The 20,511-nt window shown below is 35.1% G+C and overlaps 3 protein-coding genes across 4 annotated transcripts; 1 reads left to right on the top strand and 2 right to left on the bottom strand.

Annotated features, from left to right (window-relative positions):
* Nucleotides 1–1,753: 1,753 nt before the first annotated feature.
* On the bottom strand, nt 1,754–3,922 carry LOC125496290 (uncharacterized). The gene is made up of 4 exons (XM_048641771.2): nt 3,725–3,922; nt 2,365–3,630; nt 2,220–2,273; nt 1,754–2,147 (listed from the first exon to the last, which is right to left on the bottom strand). The coding sequence occupies exons 1-4, from the start codon at nt 3,920–3,922 to the stop codon at nt 2,046–2,048; spliced, it is 1,620 nt and encodes a 539-aa protein (XP_048497728.2). The 3' UTR covers nt 1,754–2,045.
* Nucleotides 3,923–6,401: 2,479 nt separating this feature from the next.
* On the top strand, nt 6,402–11,186 carry LOC104890666 (GDSL esterase/lipase At1g09390). The gene is made up of 6 exons (XM_057394380.1): nt 6,402–6,755; nt 6,787–7,074; nt 9,556–9,741; nt 10,225–10,385; nt 10,500–10,770; nt 10,866–11,186. The coding sequence occupies exons 2-6, from the start codon at nt 6,831–6,833 to the stop codon at nt 11,090–11,092; spliced, it is 1,089 nt and encodes a 362-aa protein (XP_057250363.1). The 5' UTR covers nt 6,402–6,755; nt 6,787–6,830; the 3' UTR covers nt 11,093–11,186.
* A 103-nt stretch (nt 11,187–11,289) lies between these two features.
* LOC104890665 (hypothetical protein) lies at nt 11,290–19,194 on the bottom strand. Of its 2 annotated transcripts, none has more exons than XM_048641781.2 (3): nt 18,822–19,194; nt 14,170–14,230; nt 11,290–13,312 (listed from the first exon to the last, which is right to left on the bottom strand). In XM_048641781.2, the coding sequence occupies exon 3, from the start codon at nt 13,293–13,295 to the stop codon at nt 11,433–11,435; it is 1,863 nt and encodes a 620-aa protein (XP_048497738.1). In that variant the 5' UTR covers nt 13,296–13,312; nt 14,170–14,230; nt 18,822–19,194; the 3' UTR covers nt 11,290–11,432. The 2 variants fall into 2 exon arrangements, with proteins under 2 accessions (XP_048497738.1, XP_019104521.1); XM_019248976.3 differs by lacking the exons at nt 11,290–13,312; nt 14,170–14,230 and adding exons at nt 15,518–15,826; nt 16,124–17,837 and having other exon boundaries at nt 18,822–19,030.
* Nucleotides 19,195–20,511: the final 1,317 nt, after the last annotated feature.

Below are 20,511 nucleotides of genomic sequence, written 5' to 3' on the forward strand. Positions count from 1 at the left end.
GGTTAGATTAAAAAGAATAAAAAAATCGTACGAACCCGATATACACTAATTAGTGTGTACCCAATATTTGCCTTTTTAGTTTCTCTCTCTTCGAGTTCTTACTTTGTTTTGCAATTTTTGTGATATAGTTGATTGTGCAATTGAACCTGTTATAGAAGATTAGGATTATATTGTTACTTTCGATATAGTATGTTTGTGTATGATATTATGTGTTTCCCTGTGCTATACTATATTTATTTGTGATAGCGTTTCTTTGTGCTATATTGTATTTGTTTGTGATATCGTGTATTTCTTTGTGATATAGTATATCAGTTTGTGATATAGTATATTTTTGTGTATTATAGTTCATTGTATAATTGAAGCAATTATAGAAAATTAGGATAATATTGTTAGTTTCGATAGTTTGTTTGTATGTGGTATATTGTGTTTTTTTGTAATATAGTGTTTGGCAAGAGTTGTAGTATTTCTTTGTGATAGTTTTTCTTTGCGTTATTGTGTATTTGTTTGTGATATAATGTATTTCTGTTTCATATAGCGTATTTATTAAGAATTGCGGTTGGCTCAAGTAGTGAGTTTTTCTCATCTTCCCTAACAATGCTTAGGATTCAATTCCTACCCCAAGCATTTGTTTGCGATTAGGGGGGAGGGGTTGGGGGTTGTCTGGCTTATAATGGGCCTCTGGATGGGGCCCTGTGTGAGGGCAGTCCAAAAGAATTCTTTTTACCAATTTTTTTATTTTTTAAAATATAGTGTATTTGTTTGTGATATAGTGAATATATGTGTATTATAGTAGCGTATTCCGATTCACGAGCATGAGTCTAGAACACTCAAATGGCCCGTAATAATCCAACCTTTTACCGGTCCGCTCAAAATGGTCCCAACTTTTAATTAGTATATAATAAACCGTATTTTGGGGGGTATTAGCTTATGATGGACCATAACCTGCTATTAACCTGCTGCTATAGGTCACCTATTATAACGGTAAGTTTTTCCCTTTTTTCATTTCTGTCCCCTTTATTTTTCTGCTGCACTCCCTTTATTTAAATAAACTTCCTCTCCAAATCCTCCTCTTTCTTAATTTTCACTCATGTTCTTCCATTAATTCCTCCATAATTATCAATCTTCATCAATGGCTATTTCATCTTCCAACTCTGGGTCTGCATCAAGTGGAAGGGTTTGGCCTGTGTTGAGATGTTACCACAACGATATTTCACCCCTGAGAACTGTGAAGCACAAGGGCCCTAGCTTGGGGAGGAAATTCTATGGCTGCATTCACTTCCCAGTAAGTTATGTTGATGAAAAAAAAACTTTTTTCTTTTGTCAATTTCCCTAATTTAATTCAGTTCTTAAATTTGTTAAAAATAAGTAGGAACATTGTGGGTTCTTCTTGTGGGAGGATGACGTACGTCGCGGTTGCACAGCAGAGAGGGAGGAGATGAATTACTTGTTATTGGAGAAGGACACTACCATTTCTGAGCTGCAGCATCAAAATATGGAGTTGAAGGAAACAGTTAAGAAGTTGAAGACCAAGATTTGTAGTTTACAAGTGAAGGTTAGAAGTGGGGGCCAGCCAAATTCAAGCAAAGATCAGACATTTGTTAGGACTGTAATTGCTTGTTGCATTACATTTGTGGTTGTGTATCTATTAAAATGAATTGAGGGTGGTTTAAGTTGTGTAAGTTAAATTCATGTAATAGGGTGTAGGGTTTAAATAGTTAATGTGTTAATTGAGGAAAATGTAATTCTGTGGCAGCATTTAAAGTGAAATATATGAAGTCCTTCAGTCCTTGCATTCTAACACTCATCCATTAGCCACAAAATGTTTGCAATGGTGATCAACTAATTAATCATTAATAAACCAAGTCACAAAATGTTACAGTTAGTTGAATTCAATCCTAATACCAAACTAAACTTGACAAAAAAGGACTTCAAATGGACTGGACTTTCACCAGTAGCCTTTACATGGATTTGCAACATAGTCCTTTACATGGACTTTCACCAATGGGCTTCACATGGACTTGCAAAAAAGGAATTCACATGGGCTTCTAATGGGGAGCATTTACTGATTCTTGAGTTGAAGGTGGATTATTCATTGCTGCAAATGAAGGAACCACCACAGGTGTAGGCCTTGCCCTTACTCTAGGAACCTGTCACCACAAGCAGATGTTAGACAGCAAGCACAATATTCATTGAACCAACTAATGCACCAAATCACTTACATTAGTGAAAGCACTCCCATCTGAACCAAATAATACACCAAATCCAGTAGGAACCTAAAATTAGAAGGAATTATATTAGCAAAGTTTCAAAATGATGTTGGAAAATCAAAATCATTCAAGGAAAAATCCATGTGATGAGCATTACCCTGCCTCTGTCTCTGGTTCTTCCCCTTCCCCTACCTCTGCTTTCAGCCCCAGTGTCTCCTGTAGACCCATCACCTCTTCCTTGACCACCAGCCCTTCCACCTCTTCCTTGACCACCAGCCCTTTCACCTCTTCCTTCACCACCAGCCCTTCCACCCCTTCCTTCACCACCAGCTCTACCACCTCTTGACCCTCTGCCTCCCCTTATAACCCTGCCACCTCTTCCTGTTCTTGAGGGCTCTGCTATTATGGGTTGGGCTGTGTTTGAGGGTTGTGTTGTGATTGTTGATCTAGTGTTATCCCTAGGCCTACCTACTGGCCTCTTCATTGGTGGCTCTTGCTGAACAGGTCTGTCTCTGTTAAGACACCTCTTCTTGTTGTGTCCCTTCTCCTTGCAAATTGAACATGTCATTTCTAACCCATGCCTAGTCAATTTTCCAGGTTTCTTAGGATTTTCATATGGATCTTTTCTCCTGTTCAGTCTAGGTCTACCAGGCCCAATCTTTATTGGAGGTGGGGTAAGTGGACATGCCATTACAGGCCAATGCCTTTCACCTGTGCATGGTGGGATGGACCATGCATATGCTCTTAGGTACATCTCCCTCTTATGGTGGTCAGCAACATAGTCCTCTGCCTCTTTATTGCAGAAGTAAATGCAGGACACAGCATGACAACATGGAATGCCAGTCATGTCCCACTTTCTACATGTGCAAGTTCTCTTCTCTATGTCAACAACAAAGCTATCTATAAACTGGTTCACTTGGAACAAAGTTGTGGAAGAAGGACAGGGGAGGCAATTTGCTGCCAATTCTTTCTCTCTCTCAAGTTTAACTTGAATCCTAGGACAAATTTTTGCACTGGACTTCTCCATTTCACCTTTTTTCATAACTAGTCTATGCATTAAGGCAACCCTAATATCCTCTAGCATATATATCAAATGTTTCACCCTAGCATTGATTATATACCCATTGAAAGTTTCTGCAAGGTTATTCACTATCACATCTACTTTCATAGTATCTTTCAAGTGTGCCCTACAAAATACCTTTGGATTGTAGCTTTTGAACCCCACAACAGCCAAAGGATTGACCTTCTCCATATTTGCCAGTGCTTCATTCATGTCTGAGATGTTATATGATTTGGCAGCTCTCCAAAAAAGCTCCTTCATTTCATCACCTTTGAAGGTCCTATGCCACAAAGCAAAGATGTGCCTGGCACAATGCCTGTGCTCTGCTTTTGGCAACAACCTTGCAACTGTACTGAGTATAGCCTATACATTTAGACAAGGGATTAATTCAGACAAGTATAAAAAAAGTAGGGTGAAATAAAAGCAACTGTGAATGGATATGTAAATGTAAACTGACCTGATTTTCATCACTTAGTATGGCTAATCCATCACCATCTTCCAACTGTAAATGGACTTGTAACTTTGTAATGAACCATTCCCATGAACTTGTGTTCTCTCCCTCTACAACTGCCCAAGCTATGGGGTACATTTGATCATTACCATCCCTACCCACAACTGCCATGAGTTGTCCCCCAAAAAGGTTTTCAAAAAACATGCATCAATGCATATAACCCTCTTGCATCCTTCTATCCATCCTTTCTTCAGTCCATCAAAACCCATAAACAATCTCTGGAAAACTGGTGGTTTGTCCTCATTACTACTGTCAATCAAAAGAACAATATGTGACTCTGGACTTGCTACTCTCAATGCTTGAATGTACATCCCTAGCTTGTTATAATGATCTACCATTGACCCATGCAACAGTTTATGGGCTTCCCTCTTAGTTTTGTAGGCAAAATCCCTAGACACAACAACCCTGTAAGCCCTCCTAATAGTCTCTTTTATCTCAGATGCTGGCCAGTGAGGTCTAGATTTGAAGACCTCAAGCAACTGTTGTGCTGCCCAAGTGCTTTTCAGCTGTATATTTTTCTTCATGTTCCTGCAACATGTATGTTCATTCTGTATAGTCTTCACAACAAAACATGCCCTTCTACTGTCCCAAGAAGAATACAGTTTGAAAGGGAATCCAAGCAATGCAACAAGCACCTAATCTTTGCCCTCTTTTCTTGTTACTAATATTAAACCTCAAGTTTCTACCTTGCATAATTGCAAAACTTGCAACAGCTTGTTTGAAAGACTCTCTATTTGGAAACCTTTGCCCCACCTTCCACTGAAAGGTCCTAAAGTCCACACTTGCAGTATCAACAGCCACTGACCTTCTGCTTCTTCTTTTATTTAATTCCACTTCTCCATCACTTCCCTTTGGTGTGTGTATTTCATCCTCAGAGTTCTCATACTCACTCATATAACCACCCTCATTTGCTTGTCCATCATCAGCCCTAGACCCCTTATTGCTGTTAGTAGCAATAAAACCTTCATCTGCCTGCTTTCTTAGTTCCTCCACAATCTCTAACAAATTGTTTTTGCAAACTTTCACCCTATTCTTTGCAGTTAGATATTCTTCATCACTAGTGTATACTTCATCATCATCAAGCTCTTCAGGCTGTTCTAACTCACCCTCAAACTCACCCTCAAGCTCACCCTCTAATTCACCCTCAAGCTCATCCAACTGTTCATCCTCACCTTCAATCTGCCTTCCTTCAGGCTCATACAATGGATCACTGTCACTACTAGAGCTTACCTCATCACCAATCAGTTCTTGCCAACCAAGGGGGCTATCTGGCCTGGGATCATTCCAGTACTCATGAGGTATATAGTGATTGGCAGTTGAGGTTTGTGTGTTAACAACAGTTTCAGCAGGTTCAGATGTATGAGGATGGGAGATATTGTGATTGGCTTCCTTTGAGGGTGTATGGAGTTTCTGTGGAGTTGGCTGCTTGTTTGTCTCAATATGCACAGTGCTAAGGTTATCATGTGCACTAAGAATAGGTTGGTGGGTGGAATCAATATGCACATCAGCTGACTGTGTATTCTTTTTAGATAAGAATCTTGGACTACTCCTAGTTGGAGAAAAGTTGGCTGACTGTGTTTTTTTGGGGGCCACTTTTTTCAGGTTGGCCTCTTCTTGTGGGGTATCTTTGGTTTGGTTATCAGGTTTTAGTGGTGCCCTTCTTGGGATGGGCTTTTGGGGTCTGTCCTGGGTTGGTTGTGGCAGGGGTAACAACACATCATTAACAACATCAGGTTCATCTACTCCATGCAAGACAAACAGATCAATGGACCTTGATTTTTCAACAATTTTAGTCATAGTCCTCACCTTAGCATCATCATACACCCTTTTCAAACCATCATCCAGTGAACAACCAGATTTCAAGTAATAAATCATTTCGTTATTTCTATAACCACCACACTCCTTTGCCATCTCTTCTAAGAAAAACCAACATAATTCATCAGGATCAACTGGGTATGTTTTACCTTCCCCTCCCACATACGCGGTCCCATTTTTAGTTGACTTAAACAGCCCACCATGCCAAAATCTCAAACAAACCCAATCCATATCCCTTTAACCTACCCAGAAATTCAATAATTCAACAATAAGAAGCTAATTTCCACAAATTTAACTGTAAATAAAAAAATCAAATTTCAAAAGTTAAATGAGGAAATACCTGCAATCGTCTTTTTGTCTTCAAAAAATCGAATTTTCTGCACTACTGTCCCAATCGTAGTTAATCGTTTTTAATGGAGGCTAATCTAGTAGCTAATTTCTGAAATTAAAAAAGAAAGAAAGAAGAAGATGAAGAGATGAAGAGTGTAAGAGAGGAAGGAATGCCAGGCATTAATGGAGGTTAGAGAGGAAGGAGAGAGAGAAAAAGCATTAAACTGAGTTTGGGAGGGAATTAAACCCACGTGAGTTTCACGTGCTTCAGGTTAACCTGTTTCTCAGGTTGCCCATGGGTATGGTCCATCATAAGCTAATACCCCCAAAATACGGTTTATTATATAATAATAAAAGTTGGGACCATTTTGAGCGGACCGGTAAAAGGTTGGATTATTACGGGCCATTTTTCCATTTTACTTTGAACCAGATCCATACAAGTCGAATTGTAAAAAGAAACGGAGGAAGTAAAAGAATGAAGGAAGCAAATAATTTGAGATGAAGTCATGAAGTTAGAGTAAGGTAGAAGCTGTAGAAGACACAAAAGCAAGTAAGCAGTAATCCAGTTCATAATTTGGCGCTTCTGTTATTTTCCTCTCTTCTTTATCCATTTACTCTCTCTCTCTTCAATTTCCCAAATCGCCGACGCTTATATAGGACCCACAATATAGTCTCACTCTCAACAAGCCTACCATTATTTCTTACAACCATTTCTCATTTCTATACCACACTCTTAACTCTTAACTCTTAACCGACATCATACCACCATTAATGACATAATTCCATTTTTTTTAGCTATAAAAACCATTTGTATACTCTTTCAAATTTGTCCTACTTTCAGTTTGTTTTTTTTTTTTGACGGGTACTTTCAGTTTGGCTAAAATTGTGATTGATAAAAATACTAAAAATGAAGTTTGTTACTGTTACTTTGTCATCAATGGTAGTATTAGTAGTAATTGAAATGCATTTTGGTGTTGCATTTGGTGGGTGTCAAAAAACTCCTGTAATATTTAACTTTGGTGACTCCAACTCGGACACTGGTGGACTCACTTCTGGACTCGGTTACCAGATCAATCCTCCTAATGGTCGCTCCTTCTTTGGCCGCCCTGCTGGCCGCCTTTCTGATGGTCGACTTATCATTGATTTTCTTTGTAAGTTGCTTTCTTTTATCGTTATTGGTAGAGTATTAAACTATTCCTGTAAATTCGACCGTCAGCTTAATCTTTTAGTTGCGTTGCTCCTTTAATATGATATTAGTCGTGACATAAAGGTCACGGGTTCAAATTTTATCTACCCTTCCTTTTTAAGTGGAATATTTAGTGTCAAGTATGTGGGCTCTTGCGTAAGGGGGTGTGATAGAGTATTAAACTATTTGTAGAAGTTCAACTATCAGCTTAAATTTTTGGTTGAGTGGGTCCTTTTACAGTTATTTCATTGCCTTTGTTCAGTTATAGTCTTAATATGATAAATGTTGTATACGAAAATATTAATGTTTATGACGAATGATTAAATGTTGTACATAATGTGATTTAAGTTTGAACATAGTATGAACAAATTTATGTTTCTCGCTAGGAGGAATTGGGTAAGGGTTGGTAGAATCATGATGGTTTAATTTGAGTAGGATACAACCGTAGAAGTGATAAATCATGATTGAATTTCCTATAGTACCTCTCTTGAAATGAGTGTACTCTATATGAAAATGTGTAATGCTTATGCAAGCTGTTTGAAAACATGAAATTATGAATATACCACACCAATTCCTTATATATGGATGATGAGATTCTATTGATAGAGAGCCAATTCCAATAGACTTATTGGAGGGTCCTATTGGCGTAATGCGTTTATCAAGATTCAAGGCAATACGATCATTATTTTGAAGTTGAGGTCGTAAAGTAGTGATATTATGCTAGCTCAATATACCAATTAGTTCTTTTTTCATTTTTTTAAGGGGTTAAGTAGTTGCTAGTCTAGTGATAAAGTTTGTATCTCACACTATTGAGGTTGTGAGATCAAACCCTACTAGAGGCACTTTGGAGGCTCTCCTCACTCCATAAGGCATTGCTTGTGTAGTTGGGTAGGAACAACCTGTTCGAGGTTCCAATCTAGTAGGGCTCTTCTACTTACCCAATCTAAAAAAAGGAAATTTTGTTTCAATATATAGTAACCTTATCAGATGGTCATGCCACAATTTCCTTTCGTTCTTCTAAACAATGATCTATAACTTGCCACTTTAGTTATACTAAAAAAAAAAACTTAGTAATTAATTTACAATATTAGTACATTGCTGTCTCTGTAATCTAAGTGAATCAGCAAAAATGTTGGGAGGAATAAGAGTCAGCTTACGCTTAAATAGACTAAAAAAACTTACCCAAATGATAGTATAGTAGTTCATTGTTTTACTCATAGGCAGTCATGCTTGTTCTTATTCCTAAAATCCATTTTTCTAGGTTTTGTGTTTCCAAAAAAAAGGGTTCATGGGATTTTATTTATGCAATGGTTCAAAATTTGAATCAAAGAAATTGTACACCTTTTCCCAGTATTTGATGACACTAGTGGTCCAGTCCCCACCTTTTTTTAAGATTTGAATCCTGTCTGATAGTTATCTAAAATCTGAATTGGGACAAATACCACATGATATATCATTTTCTCCTGTTTTTAATCAAGTAGGAGTGTTGATTTTTGTGGTAGATCAGAATTAAATTTTTGTAGGCCCTCAAAATTTTGTATCCAAGATCTCTAATTAGGGTGAAAATATGTCAATTCTGCTATAAAAGAATGGCTACCAATTTTTCATTCTTATTGTTTACAAGTTACAACTTTTTTCATGCTTTCTTCTTTTAGTCTTATGAAAGCTTTGGCTCTTGTAGTCTTTATCTTGCTTTGATAGCAAACTAGCAATTAAAGGGCGGTGATTCGGGAAAAGTAATCTAGCAATCTAGCATAGATCAATTTACAAAATCCTGGAATAGTAGATGTCACCTAGTTCAATTAGTAAGATCTATAGAGCATGTTACCTGAACCTAAACGCGCTCATTGCTATGCCTCCTATAACTCCTGCCAACTCTTAGAGATTAGGTAAAGAATCTAATCTCTTAAGCGACGTACGTAGAAATTAGCACTTTAATCTCTGAACACTCGTTATTAGTATGGAAAACCCCAAATTTTCCTGATTGGACTTTTTAATCCCACCTCATAAGTATCTATATTGTAATTACAGTTTCTTACCTATAATTGTAGTTGATTTGATCTACAATCCAGATATGTTGAAAAAAACTTGTAGATGAAGGAAATCTCATAAGTTGGATCTTTTGGCAAGGAGAAGATTACTTTTGTTTTGTGTGCATATGGAAAAGAACAAGATGAGATTGCATCTTCCCATGTTAATCTGTTGTTCTTCTATTTTTTTTTTCTAAAGGTAGATCTACATGTCAGAATTCAGAAAACTCGGGAAAAATCAAATCTTTGTCCCTTAGATCTGCTATGTGCATAGTGGTAATAAACTAATAATGTATGTCGGTTCACAACTCACAAGTGATTAAAAATAGGTTCCAAATATTTTTGTCTTGTAAGCAACATCAGCTCCCACATTATTCATATTAATAGATTCCTAACCATATGGCTGTTTTATGCAGGCCAAAGTTTAAATACAAAATTTTTGAGCCCATACCTGGAATCATTGGGGTCTAATTTCGAAAACGGGGCGAATTTTGCTATAGTAGGGTCTACTACACTCCCTGAATATAAGCCATTTGCTTTGAATGTTCAGGTTATGCAATTTCATCATTTCAGAAGCCGTTCCCTTGAACTTGCTGCGACAGGTGGTTCTCTAACTCATAAGTAACAAAAATTTGAACTACTAATCCCTTTTTTCACAACTCTCTTTACTGATGAACTAGCACTTTCCGCTCTCTTGTGTTTTTCGGAGCACTTTCCACAATTTTATACCCTACGTCCCAATTTTAGTTACAATATTTAATCTATACTGGCTCTTAGAGACTGAGATACACCTTTGACCATTGGTATCTATATTTACGTATTAGTAAAAAAAAATAAGTTGTGCTTAATTGGTTTATGAAATATAAATCTTGGCAAAATACTTCCATAATTTGATGGAAAAGCTATCGGAGGGAAAAGATCATACATCTTTTCTTACATGACATCACGGATAAAAAAAAAAACTGGATAGCTAGTCTTTTGCATTGGTGTCTAGTCAAATGTCAGGAGGGGAGTTCAGTATTATGCTTAAAACAGTAATTATATGCAAGTCATATAGCTTTTCCATGGAATGACTGGTATGACAGGAGCAAAAGGGTTTTTTGATGAACAACAGTTCCGAAATGCGCTCTACATGATAGATATTGGGCAAAATGACCTTGCTGATTCATTCTCCAAAAATCATTCATATGCACAAGTCGTCAAAATTATTCCTCTGGTAATTGGAGAAATAAAGAAAGCAGTGAAGGTTAGTCTAGTTTATACTTTATCAAATAGAAGATGGTGCACCCTTGATGTTTTTTCTCTTCTTACATTCTTTCGCGTGTTTCTCAAAAAGTGTGTTGCTTTAATGTTTGCATAGACATTGTATGATCAAGGAGGAAGGAAATTTTGGATTCACAACACAGGGCCGTTAGGCTGTCTACCTCAGAAACTATCGTTAGTACAACATAAAGAAGGCGATGTTGACACAGCAGGATGCATCTCAAGTTACAACTCTGCTGCACAACTGTTTAATGCAGCACTTCTGCATTCGTGCCAAGAGATGAAATCAGAGTTAGCAGATGCTACAATTGTTCATGTTGACATATACTCCATCAAGTACGACATAATAAGCCATGGTGTGAAACACGGTAAGTTCTATAAGAAGCTAAAATATTATTGAATACGATATATTATCATGCTAATGTGGATGCATTAATCAATTGATTAATGTGTGATTATGTAGGATTCTCAAGTCCATTAATGGCTTGTTGTGGATCTGGTGGACCTCCATATAATTATAATATCCATATGACTTGTGGTAATTATGGTTCCCAACCTTGTAACAATGGATCTCAATCTGTAAGTTGGGATGGGATTCATTATACAGAAGCAGCTAACGCGATTGTAGCCAAAAGAATACTTTCTATGGATTATTCGACTCCGAAGATGCCGTTTGATTTCTTTTGTTAGATATAAGTTATATGATCATCGACTCTGCAATTGTTGTGTATTGTACCTGGGATTAAGATGGCTAAGTGTACTAATAAAAATAAATTATTTGTAATCTCTACTAGTGATTTTAAGCAGCAATCTGAAATGTAATCTTAAGAAAAAATTTCAATGCAACAGGTAAAACCTCAATTTGGAAAAAATAAGTATCACATATGATCCTAACTGTCAACAATATAACAGTTCAATTATATAAGCTTTGAAGTTTCTCTTTTGTGAAACCTCACATATCATCAATATCTTACAGAATTTCTAGTTCTAATGACTCCTACAATAATTAAAAGAAAAAATGAAGTCACCATTAACTGAATTGTTCCTCCAATTGTTTCTCCAGCATAACAGTTCCATTGAATTCTGTCAACCGAAACTCTCTGGTATAAATACACAATTTCTCCTGACTAATATCTGCAAAACCAAATCTATTTACCCACATAGATTTAGCTTTCTCTGCTGCTGGAAGCACTAGTTTCTTCACCTTCAAAGAACAAAGCAACTTTTCGATACACGAAAATAATGCTAGAAAGTAGCCTTTCCCTCGAAATTTTTCTCTTGTGGCCACAAGAGGAAGCTCAGCTACTTCATGCCCAAGAATTCTAAGAAGACCAGCTGACACAACAGCTGATTTAACAGTTAAAACTACACAATACATTCCTCTAAAATCCTGACCAGCAATATGCCTTCCATGGACCATCAGAGGTATCAAATCACGCCCGTCCTCTAAAGTTAACTGACTAAAACACTTTCTAAACAGATAAACAGCCTTAGACAGGAGAGGGAGATGTTCAGGAAGACGATGTTTCCCATTCAATATATGCAATTGTACATCATCATTAGCAACCTCAGCCAATCCTTCCTCCAAAAGTTTATGGTTTATTTTGCTGAACTCGGATGATGGAATCGCCTCAGAGCCACAGGCAACGCGATCATTGAGAGCAACAAAGATTCTGTCACAATCATAACTGCAGAACCACTTGTCCTCGGGTAGTTTTTTCAGATCACAACGCCCATCTTCTCTCAAGCAACCAACATGATGTTCCTTTTCACATTGATCACAGATTATAACAGTTCTGTCATCAAAATTGTTGACACTGAAATCATTTTCCAAGCATAGAACACAGGTGCCGCCATAGTCAATGTCAGATTTCCTAACCACTCGTGTCCTAGTAATTGGCTTAGACCTACTTGAAGAATCATAAATCTCTCTTTCTTTGTCATCATTGTTCTTCAGAGTGGTCTGACTCTGATTAGCTAAGGAAATCGCTACGTCATGGAGTGTAATCCCATCGGCTGTATAAATTTGTTGATAAGGTTTTTTCCTGGTAGCCATTCCTGCATGAGCTTCAAACTGTGAAGGGCTAATCTTATTGCTGCAATGACCACAAACAATACCATTATCTTGCTTGTACCCCTCAAGAATCTTCTGTCCCCTTACACAGTATGCCAAATAACTCCCATCTGGAAGCCCATTAGACTGGAAAGGCAACCGATGTAGATCATCATTTCTCTTCTTACCTTCACCCCTTTTCTTCTCAGTCGCATTCAACAGCGAGGTAGACTGTTGATTCAAAGTTTCCCCTACACATTGTGAAGGTAACACACCTTGTTTGCCACCACATAGCTCATCTTCAGAACATTCAACCTTCGTGAGACTCAGATTTGTAGAACCAATGCTCTTGTAATCCTCTGATTTATTTTGGAATTTAATTCTTATCTTTAGGAACCCTGTAGAACTAGACTGTGTAGGAATTTTTCGAGTCACAGTACAAACTCTACTAGAACCATCATAGCTCCTATTGATCTTTTCATCACTACAGCTCGCGCTGCATGAGTTATCTGAACTTTCTGATGTAATTTCACCAGAATTGACTTGATTATTACTGCCACTTAAGTCATTAAAATTAGGGATACTACTAATATCCAAGATATCAGATGCATTCTCATTCTGTACAATAACGGGGTCTGAAACTCCTGAACATATATCATCACTATGTTTATGCTCATTTGAAACTACTCTTGCATATTTCTTCATAGGTGATGATGCTCCTAACGCTTGAATAATAACACAATCTAGCTTCCTCTTCAACTCAACCCTTCTTGGAGCTTTATTATTTTTCAGTTGTTCATATACAGGTAATGCTAGCACAGTAACTCTTTCTTCTCCCATATTAAGAGACTATGTACCTGTTAAAAAACAGAGCTTCAAATCAACTGGAGATAAGGGGGAACAATTAAGTATAACTGTATAAGATAACAAAGACTTACAACTTTAACCACTAATATACTTATTTTCACGTAATGATGTACACGTTGACATTTTGAAATATATGTTGCATGACAATTTTTTATATTTTAATATAATGGTGATAATATATGATCAAAGTTTCACTTTTTAATATATATTATTCCGTTCAAAAAGAACAAACGAATTGAACTGGCGAACTACGGATTAGGTGTGTGACTTTAAGACTTAATTCGCGTATAAATTTGGTTATTTATATATTTTTGTATATCACTATTATAAATTTGTAGTCTTTCACATGAACAATTTCATTACAATTTATATTAAAAGTCACCTACTGTACTGTTCATTTTTTAAATAGACTTCTCAAACCTCCCCGAAAAAACATCTCTTTTAAAAAAAACCTCTTATACAAGTATTACCTTGATTCTTGATTACAAAAAGTCCAAAACCCTAATAAAAAAACCCTAATAACAAACCCCACAATGCCACAAGTGATACTTGTTCATCAAAAGGAAAAAAAAATGACATCATTAATTCTTAATCTATTTATTATTTACAGAAACAAAACAAATACTACCATAATTGCTTACCCTTAAATCTTAATTAATCGTACTTAATTATTATATCTTCCTTAACAAATAAGTAAAGAAAATTTTCCACTATTCAAAAGTGTGAATTTTTTGCACTTACTCTCAAAATAATCATTCAATCATCAAAGTTCTTGAATTACAAAGGAAAAGGCTACAAAAATTCAAACACTTAATTATGTAGAGTTGAAAAAAGTAAAAGAACATACCTTGAACTTTAAAGGGTAGTAAATTGGTTTCCACGAGAGAATTTGCGCCCTTTTTTTTACTCTATGAAACACAAATTATTTTTTTGCGTTATACACAATATAGTCGGTTAAAAATTATAGCTAAAGTCGGTGTAAATAAAGTGATAAACGATCATAATTTATCTTCGTATATACTTGAGGATTATGCCCATGAATTATAGTCTTTCAAAGATAATATTTTTAGGGGGAAAAGATAGCAATTCATCTTTACTTATCCGGTTTTTTCAATATATTTTTTATATATATAGTTAACGGTAATTGTTGTTGATAATACTCGATGTTGATGGTTTAATGAAACATAAATACCAAAAACTAATTATAAAAAGACCTATTAAACATCATCTTATATTTTCATTCCCTCCTAAACCACCACATAAAATTAAGAATTTACATATAATAATAATAATAATAATAATAATAATAATAATAATAATAATAATAATAATAATAATAATAATAATAATAATAATAATAATAATAATAATAATAACAACAATAATAATAATAATAATAATAATAACAATAATAATAATAGTAATAATAATAGTGATAATGATAATGATAATGTAATGATTATATATAAATTTTGGATGCATTAAATGGGCATCAATTGATATTTTGATAGAGTACATTATTAATTTGAAGTTACAATTGCATCGATCATACTTGTTGGCCCACGTGCCAAGCCCGCGTGCCTCGTGCCACAACGTGCCGTGCCAAAATGGGCCAAGAAATGCTCGTGCCGTGTCGGGCTCGTGCCAAGTTGTAAAATCTAAGGCCCATGCACGACTCGGCCCACGTGCCGTGCCATCGTGTCTTATACAAATTTTAAATATTATGAAATTTTAACCAAAATAAACGTGCCAACTTGTGGGACGGCCCGTCGTGCTCGTGCCGGGTTCCTGTCAAACTTTTAGAATGTTGTTCATGCGTGGCCCACGGCCCACGACCCACGACTCGTTCCGGCGTGCCGTGTCGTGCTCATAGCGGGCTCGTGCTGGGCCGAGCTCAAATCGTGTCGTGCCAGCCCGGCCCATGCCCAGCTCTACTTGTTGTATAATAATCTCAAGAGCACTATTTAATTTCTTTTATATTTTGTTTTAATGCTTTACGATGATATACTTATTTAGAAACAAAGGAGCATCCTTTAAGCAAAGATGAGGTGTAGAAATAAAAGTTACGTCAAGATTTAAGTACTCTTTTTTTATCTAGTCTTTAGATAGACGGTTCAAAACGTATAATTTTGCACTTACGATTATCAATTTCTGATACAAATATGCAATATATCTTCTTCAAGTGGTTCATTCTCTCTTCAGAAGAAAAGGTTGGAAATACATAAATGAATAAAACAAAATGATAAGAGCATTTTGGCCCCTTGTATATATTTTTTAAACTTATATAGTACATTAGGTGTTAAATTTAAAATGCATAATGGGAATGGAATAGATGATGAATCACTACCAAAATAGCGAATTCTAACTATGGACGCTATTAGCCTCATGTCGAATAATATTTGACGATGGATAAATGGTGCACATCCGCTATTAACGCTATCGTGTTTTCAACAAAACTGGTTGTACCTACTGTTTCTTTTTGGGGGTCAATATCCGCAATGCAGCTGATTCAAAAAAAAAAGTGATACTTCAAATTAACCCTTACTAAAAAAAATAAAAATAAAAAACCAACCCGTAATAAATTAATTAAGACAGAGTAAAAACAAGTCACCCACATGGCCACATATCTATCAAAAATGTAATTAATCACACCTCAAGAGTCAGCTAATCACATAGAAATGTTGTAATGAGATTATCATATAAGTTTTTGGTGTTTCTCTTTACGAAACCTCACACATCATCATCATATTCTCAAGATTTTGAAGTTGTAATGACTCCTATAATACAAAATAAACAGGTACCTATTATTAATCCATCTGTTGCTGATCTAATTGTTTCTCCAGCATGACTGTTCCACTGAATACTGCTAATCGAAACTCTTTCATATACATAACCAACTTCTCCTGACTCACATCTTCAAAACCAAATTTATCTACCCACATAGTTTTAGTTTCCTCTACTGCTGCAACCACTAATTTCTCCACCTTCAAAGAACAAAGCAACTTCTTAATACACAAGAACAATGCTTTAAAATACCCTTTGCCGCGATATCTCTTTCTTGTAGCCACAAGAGGAAGCTCAGCTATTTTTTGGCCAAAAATTCTAAGAACACCAACTGATACAACAACTGATTTAGCAGTTAAAATGACACAATACATTCCTCTATAATCCTGGCCATAAGCGTTTTTTCCATTGACCATCAAAGGTATAAGATCACGTCCTGTAAGTGTATCTTCAAGACTAAAACCTTCTCGAAACAGATAAATAGCCTTAGACAGCAAAGGCAGATGTCCAGAAATACAATGTTTTCCACTCAATAAACGCCATTGCGCGTCATCATCAGCAACCTTGCACAACCCCTTCTCCAAAAGTTTCCTGTTTATTTTACTTAATTCGGATGATGGAATTGCCTCTGAGCCTCTGACAACACGATCATTCAGAGCGACGGAAATTCTGGCACAATCATAACAGCAGAACCACTTGTCTCTTGTTGGAAGTTCTTTCAGATCACAAAGCCCACCCTTTCTCAAGCAGCCAACATGGTATCCCTTTTCACATTGCTCACAGATTATAATAATTCTGTCATCAAATTTGTTGACACTGTGATCATGTCTTGAGCACAAAACACAGGTCCTGCCATTATCGACTCCAGATTTTTTAACTGCTCGTGTCAGTCTGATTGTTCTGATTTTGTCATCATTCTTCTTCAGAGCGGTCTGATTTTGTTCATTTAACTGAATTGCATATTCATGGAGTGAACACCCTTTATCTAATAAGTATATATATTGATAAGGTCTTTTTTTGACAGACATTTTTGCATGAGCTTCAAAACCTGAAGGACTAATCTCATTACTGCAATGATCACAGAAAATACCATTCCCTTTCTTGTATCCCTGGAGAAGGTCTTGTCCATTAACACGGTATGTCAATTTAGACCCGTCTGGAATCCCATTACGCCCAAAAATCAACTGATGCAAGCTATCATCTCTCTTCCTACCACATAAACCCTTTCTCTTCTTTGAGCCCTTAATCACCGAGGTAGACTGTTGCTTCAAAGGTATTCTTTCAGAATCCTCTGGTTCAACTCGAATCTTGAACGTTACCTTTCGGACCTCAGTTGTGCAAGCATGCTCAGGAATTTCCCGAGTAAAAGTCAGGATTCCATTAGAAATAGAACCAATCTGGATCCTACTTATGTTATCATCACTACTACAGCAGGTTTCCCACGAGTTTGCCGAACTTTCTGATGTTATTTCACCACAATTAACTTGATTACTACTGCTACCATCTAACACATCAGAATTTACGCTTACGCTAAGTTCCAAGATATTAGATGCATTCTCATTCTGTACAACAATGGAATCTGAACCTCCCGAATATATATCATCACTATATACATTTGAAACTACTCTTGCATATTTCTGTGTAGGAGAATTCTGATTTTTGACTTGTTCATTTACAGGAATGGTTACCACATACGCTTTCCCTTCTACCATATTTACATAAAAAATGTACCTGTAAGAGGAGGACTCAAGTTACAACTTTAAAACAACTGCATCATTCCTTTATCTCGCTTTGACCATAATTATAACTATTTTAAATAACCGGTACTTTTAAGTTTTAAACTACCAACTTTTTATAATTTTGCAAACGAAAAAGCTAAAGATAGTATTTGATACTTCCTCCTTTAAAAATAGTTGCACCATTTGTATAATGTTTAAGATTCACATCTTGCACTTTGATTGTCTTTGATGATTTATATTTTAGATAGTCATATGAGGTCTTGTTAGATTTGTCAATGTATATTATTTTAATATCAAGTTTCTATAATTTTTACGTATTGATAATTAGAGATAATAATGTTCGAAATAATGTATAGACAAACGTGAAAACATGAAATGATACAACTATTTCTAAATCGAACTCAAAAGTATATCTGAAGGTGCGAAAGTCAAAGTCACATTTTACACGGAATAATGCATCAGAATTTTAACTCCTAGAAACTAACGTCTAGCAAGTAGCCAAGTAGTACTAGTAGAGTAGTAGTATTCATTCATTAACTGAGATTTTATGAGATTGGACCAAGTCAAGGTTTAACAAGAACATGCACAAAATGCATTCATCTTCTTTCTGAATTCTGACCCAAAATATCTTTCATAAACTTCCTAAAATACCCCTACCATTTTTCTTTCATCCCAATATATCTTCTAATTAACTAAATATCTTGAATTAAATCACCCAAAAAAAAGGGAAATTCCTAAAAAGTTTAACATAATCAACAAAATTACAATGTTAATTAGAAACGATACTTTTGAAATCAACTGTAACTTTCTTAACAAGTGAAGAAGATTTCCCACATCCCAGTTTTCAGAAAGTGTCGATTTTTTTGCAGATTTTCTCTGTAAGAACTATTTAATTCTACACAATTATTCAAAGAATACGTACAAAATGTAAAAAGAAAAACTCAAGAAAAGTAAGAATATTGAGTAAAAATAGTACCTTTATTTTGTTTGACGAATATAAAATTTGATTATTGGTAGAAGAATTGAGCCATTTTTCTTACTCCATTCATTGGATTGTGGACCCCATTTGCAGACAGAAATTCTTAAACGTTACGCGAAGACCCAAATTTTTTTATACCAAACAAAATAACGTCGGTTAAAGAAAAGCCAAAGTTAAGTCGGTGGAAAACCTATCATATTTTTCTCAACATTTTACACTTCTTGATTCTTGATTCTTGATTTGTCTTTATTTCTTCAGGGGAATATACTGTATATGGAATTTTACTGCGAAAAAACAAGCCAAAAGTCTGAGATGGCAAAATTTATTTCTCACTACTCCACTATTCAATCTTGAGTGGTGAGATTTTAACGTTTGGGGATTTATCAAAGAAAGTCGAGACTGGAGATGGAATCCTCCTTAGGTGTACACATTTCGTTTTTAAATAAAAATTATTAAAAGAGAAGGTTTAATTTTAATATAAAAGTAGATGTAGTCATTAAATAATTAAATTAGTCACCGAAAGAAATTAATCTATTGTTGAACTAATTCTCTCTTTAATATTGGACTTATCATTATTTAATTTTAATTTAAAAGTAGGTGGTCTTTTACACGATAAACTCTTTATTAAATAGAAAGAAAAAGGAAATCAAGGACTTATAAGTTCTAGATGAAGGGTTGAAAATACACCAAAGGAAAAAAAAATTAAATGGAGTTTTCGGTTTTTTTTTTTTTTGTGTGGGATGGGGGATAGATAAGAGTACTAGTGTCTAATTAGAGCTTAGTTTTCAAAAAGAGATGGAGCTCTTCAAGATTTCGGTTCTACATAGATTTAAATACATATAAGAATTCTAGATAAGCTAAAATTAGAGTTTGGTTTCGAATGAACAACCTAATTATTATAATATACAAATTGTGTATAACTTTTGCTACGTAATTCGAATTATTAGAATTATTGTTCCATTAAATAGTGCTCGAAAGGTGTTCCGAAATAAGATTATTTATAATATAATTATACAACTTATGAAATAGAGAGCGCCACGTAGGATAGTCATATCATTCATTTTTATTTTGAATATTTTTTTAAAAAAAATAGAGTTTTACATAGATTTAAATACATAAATGGAGTTTTGGATAACAAGAAATTAGAGTTTCGTTTTGAACAAACAACCTAAATTATTGTATTATGTAAATTTAATAACTTTTGCTACATGATTTAAAGCATTATAATTTTTTAACATTTGAGAGTGCTTGAAATATACTTTAAAATAAAATATGTTTACAATATAGTTTTACAACTCATGAACATTTATTGAACCAGATGAATGGTAAGATATTATTTAATCTTTCTCTTAGATAAATATAATAGTTATATAATAATTATAACTATAGTGTACTATAGTATGACATTGTGACTATATCATTTTACAAGATTAAACATTCGTCTTTCACAACCTCAGCCTTACAATTTCGGATGATCTAGAGTTTTAATAAAATTCTACAATGTAGAGTCGTATATGAACTATATATTTTAAAACCAATGGCTTATATTGGTGGAATGTGAGAAAATAAGGAGGTGGATTTTAATGAGAAAAAATAGAGGGGGTTTCAAAAAGATAATATATGAGTCATTGATTTTTTATTCAATGGTTAATATTGCTCAAACTCTACATTCTAAAGTTCTTAGAGG

Source organism: Beta vulgaris, chromosome 4 (assembly GCF_026745355.1).
Source record: "Beta vulgaris subsp. vulgaris cultivar EL10 chromosome 4, EL10.2, whole genome shotgun sequence".
In the NCBI taxonomy this organism is placed as follows: Eukaryota; Viridiplantae; Streptophyta; class Magnoliopsida; order Caryophyllales; family Amaranthaceae; genus Beta; species Beta vulgaris.

Coding starts and splice junctions, on each gene's coding strand:
- LOC125496290 (XM_048641771.2), bottom strand. CDS start 3,922: ATGTTTTTTGAAAACCTTTTTGGGGGACAACTCATGGCAGTTGTGGGT. Junction 3,631..3,724: donor TACTAAGTGATGAAAATCAG/GTCAGTTTACAT, acceptor CTAAATGTATAG/GCTATACTCAGTACAGTTGC. Junction 2,274..2,364: donor GAACCAGAGACAGAGGCAGG/GTAATGCTCATC, acceptor TTCTAATTTTAG/GTTCCTACTGGATTTGGTGT.
- LOC104890666 (XM_057394380.1), top strand. CDS start 6,831: ATGAAGTTTGTTACTGTTACTTTGTCATCAATGGTAGTATTAGTAGTA. Junction 7,075..9,555: donor ACTTATCATTGATTTTCTTT/GTAAGTTGCTTT, acceptor TGTTTTATGCAG/GCCAAAGTTTAAATACAAAA. Junction 10,771..10,865: donor AAGCCATGGTGTGAAACACG/GTAAGTTCTATA, acceptor GTGATTATGTAG/GATTCTCAAGTCCATTAATG.
- LOC104890665 (XM_048641781.2), bottom strand. CDS start 13,295: ATGGGAGAAGAAAGAGTTACTGTGCTAGCATTACCTGTATATGAACAA.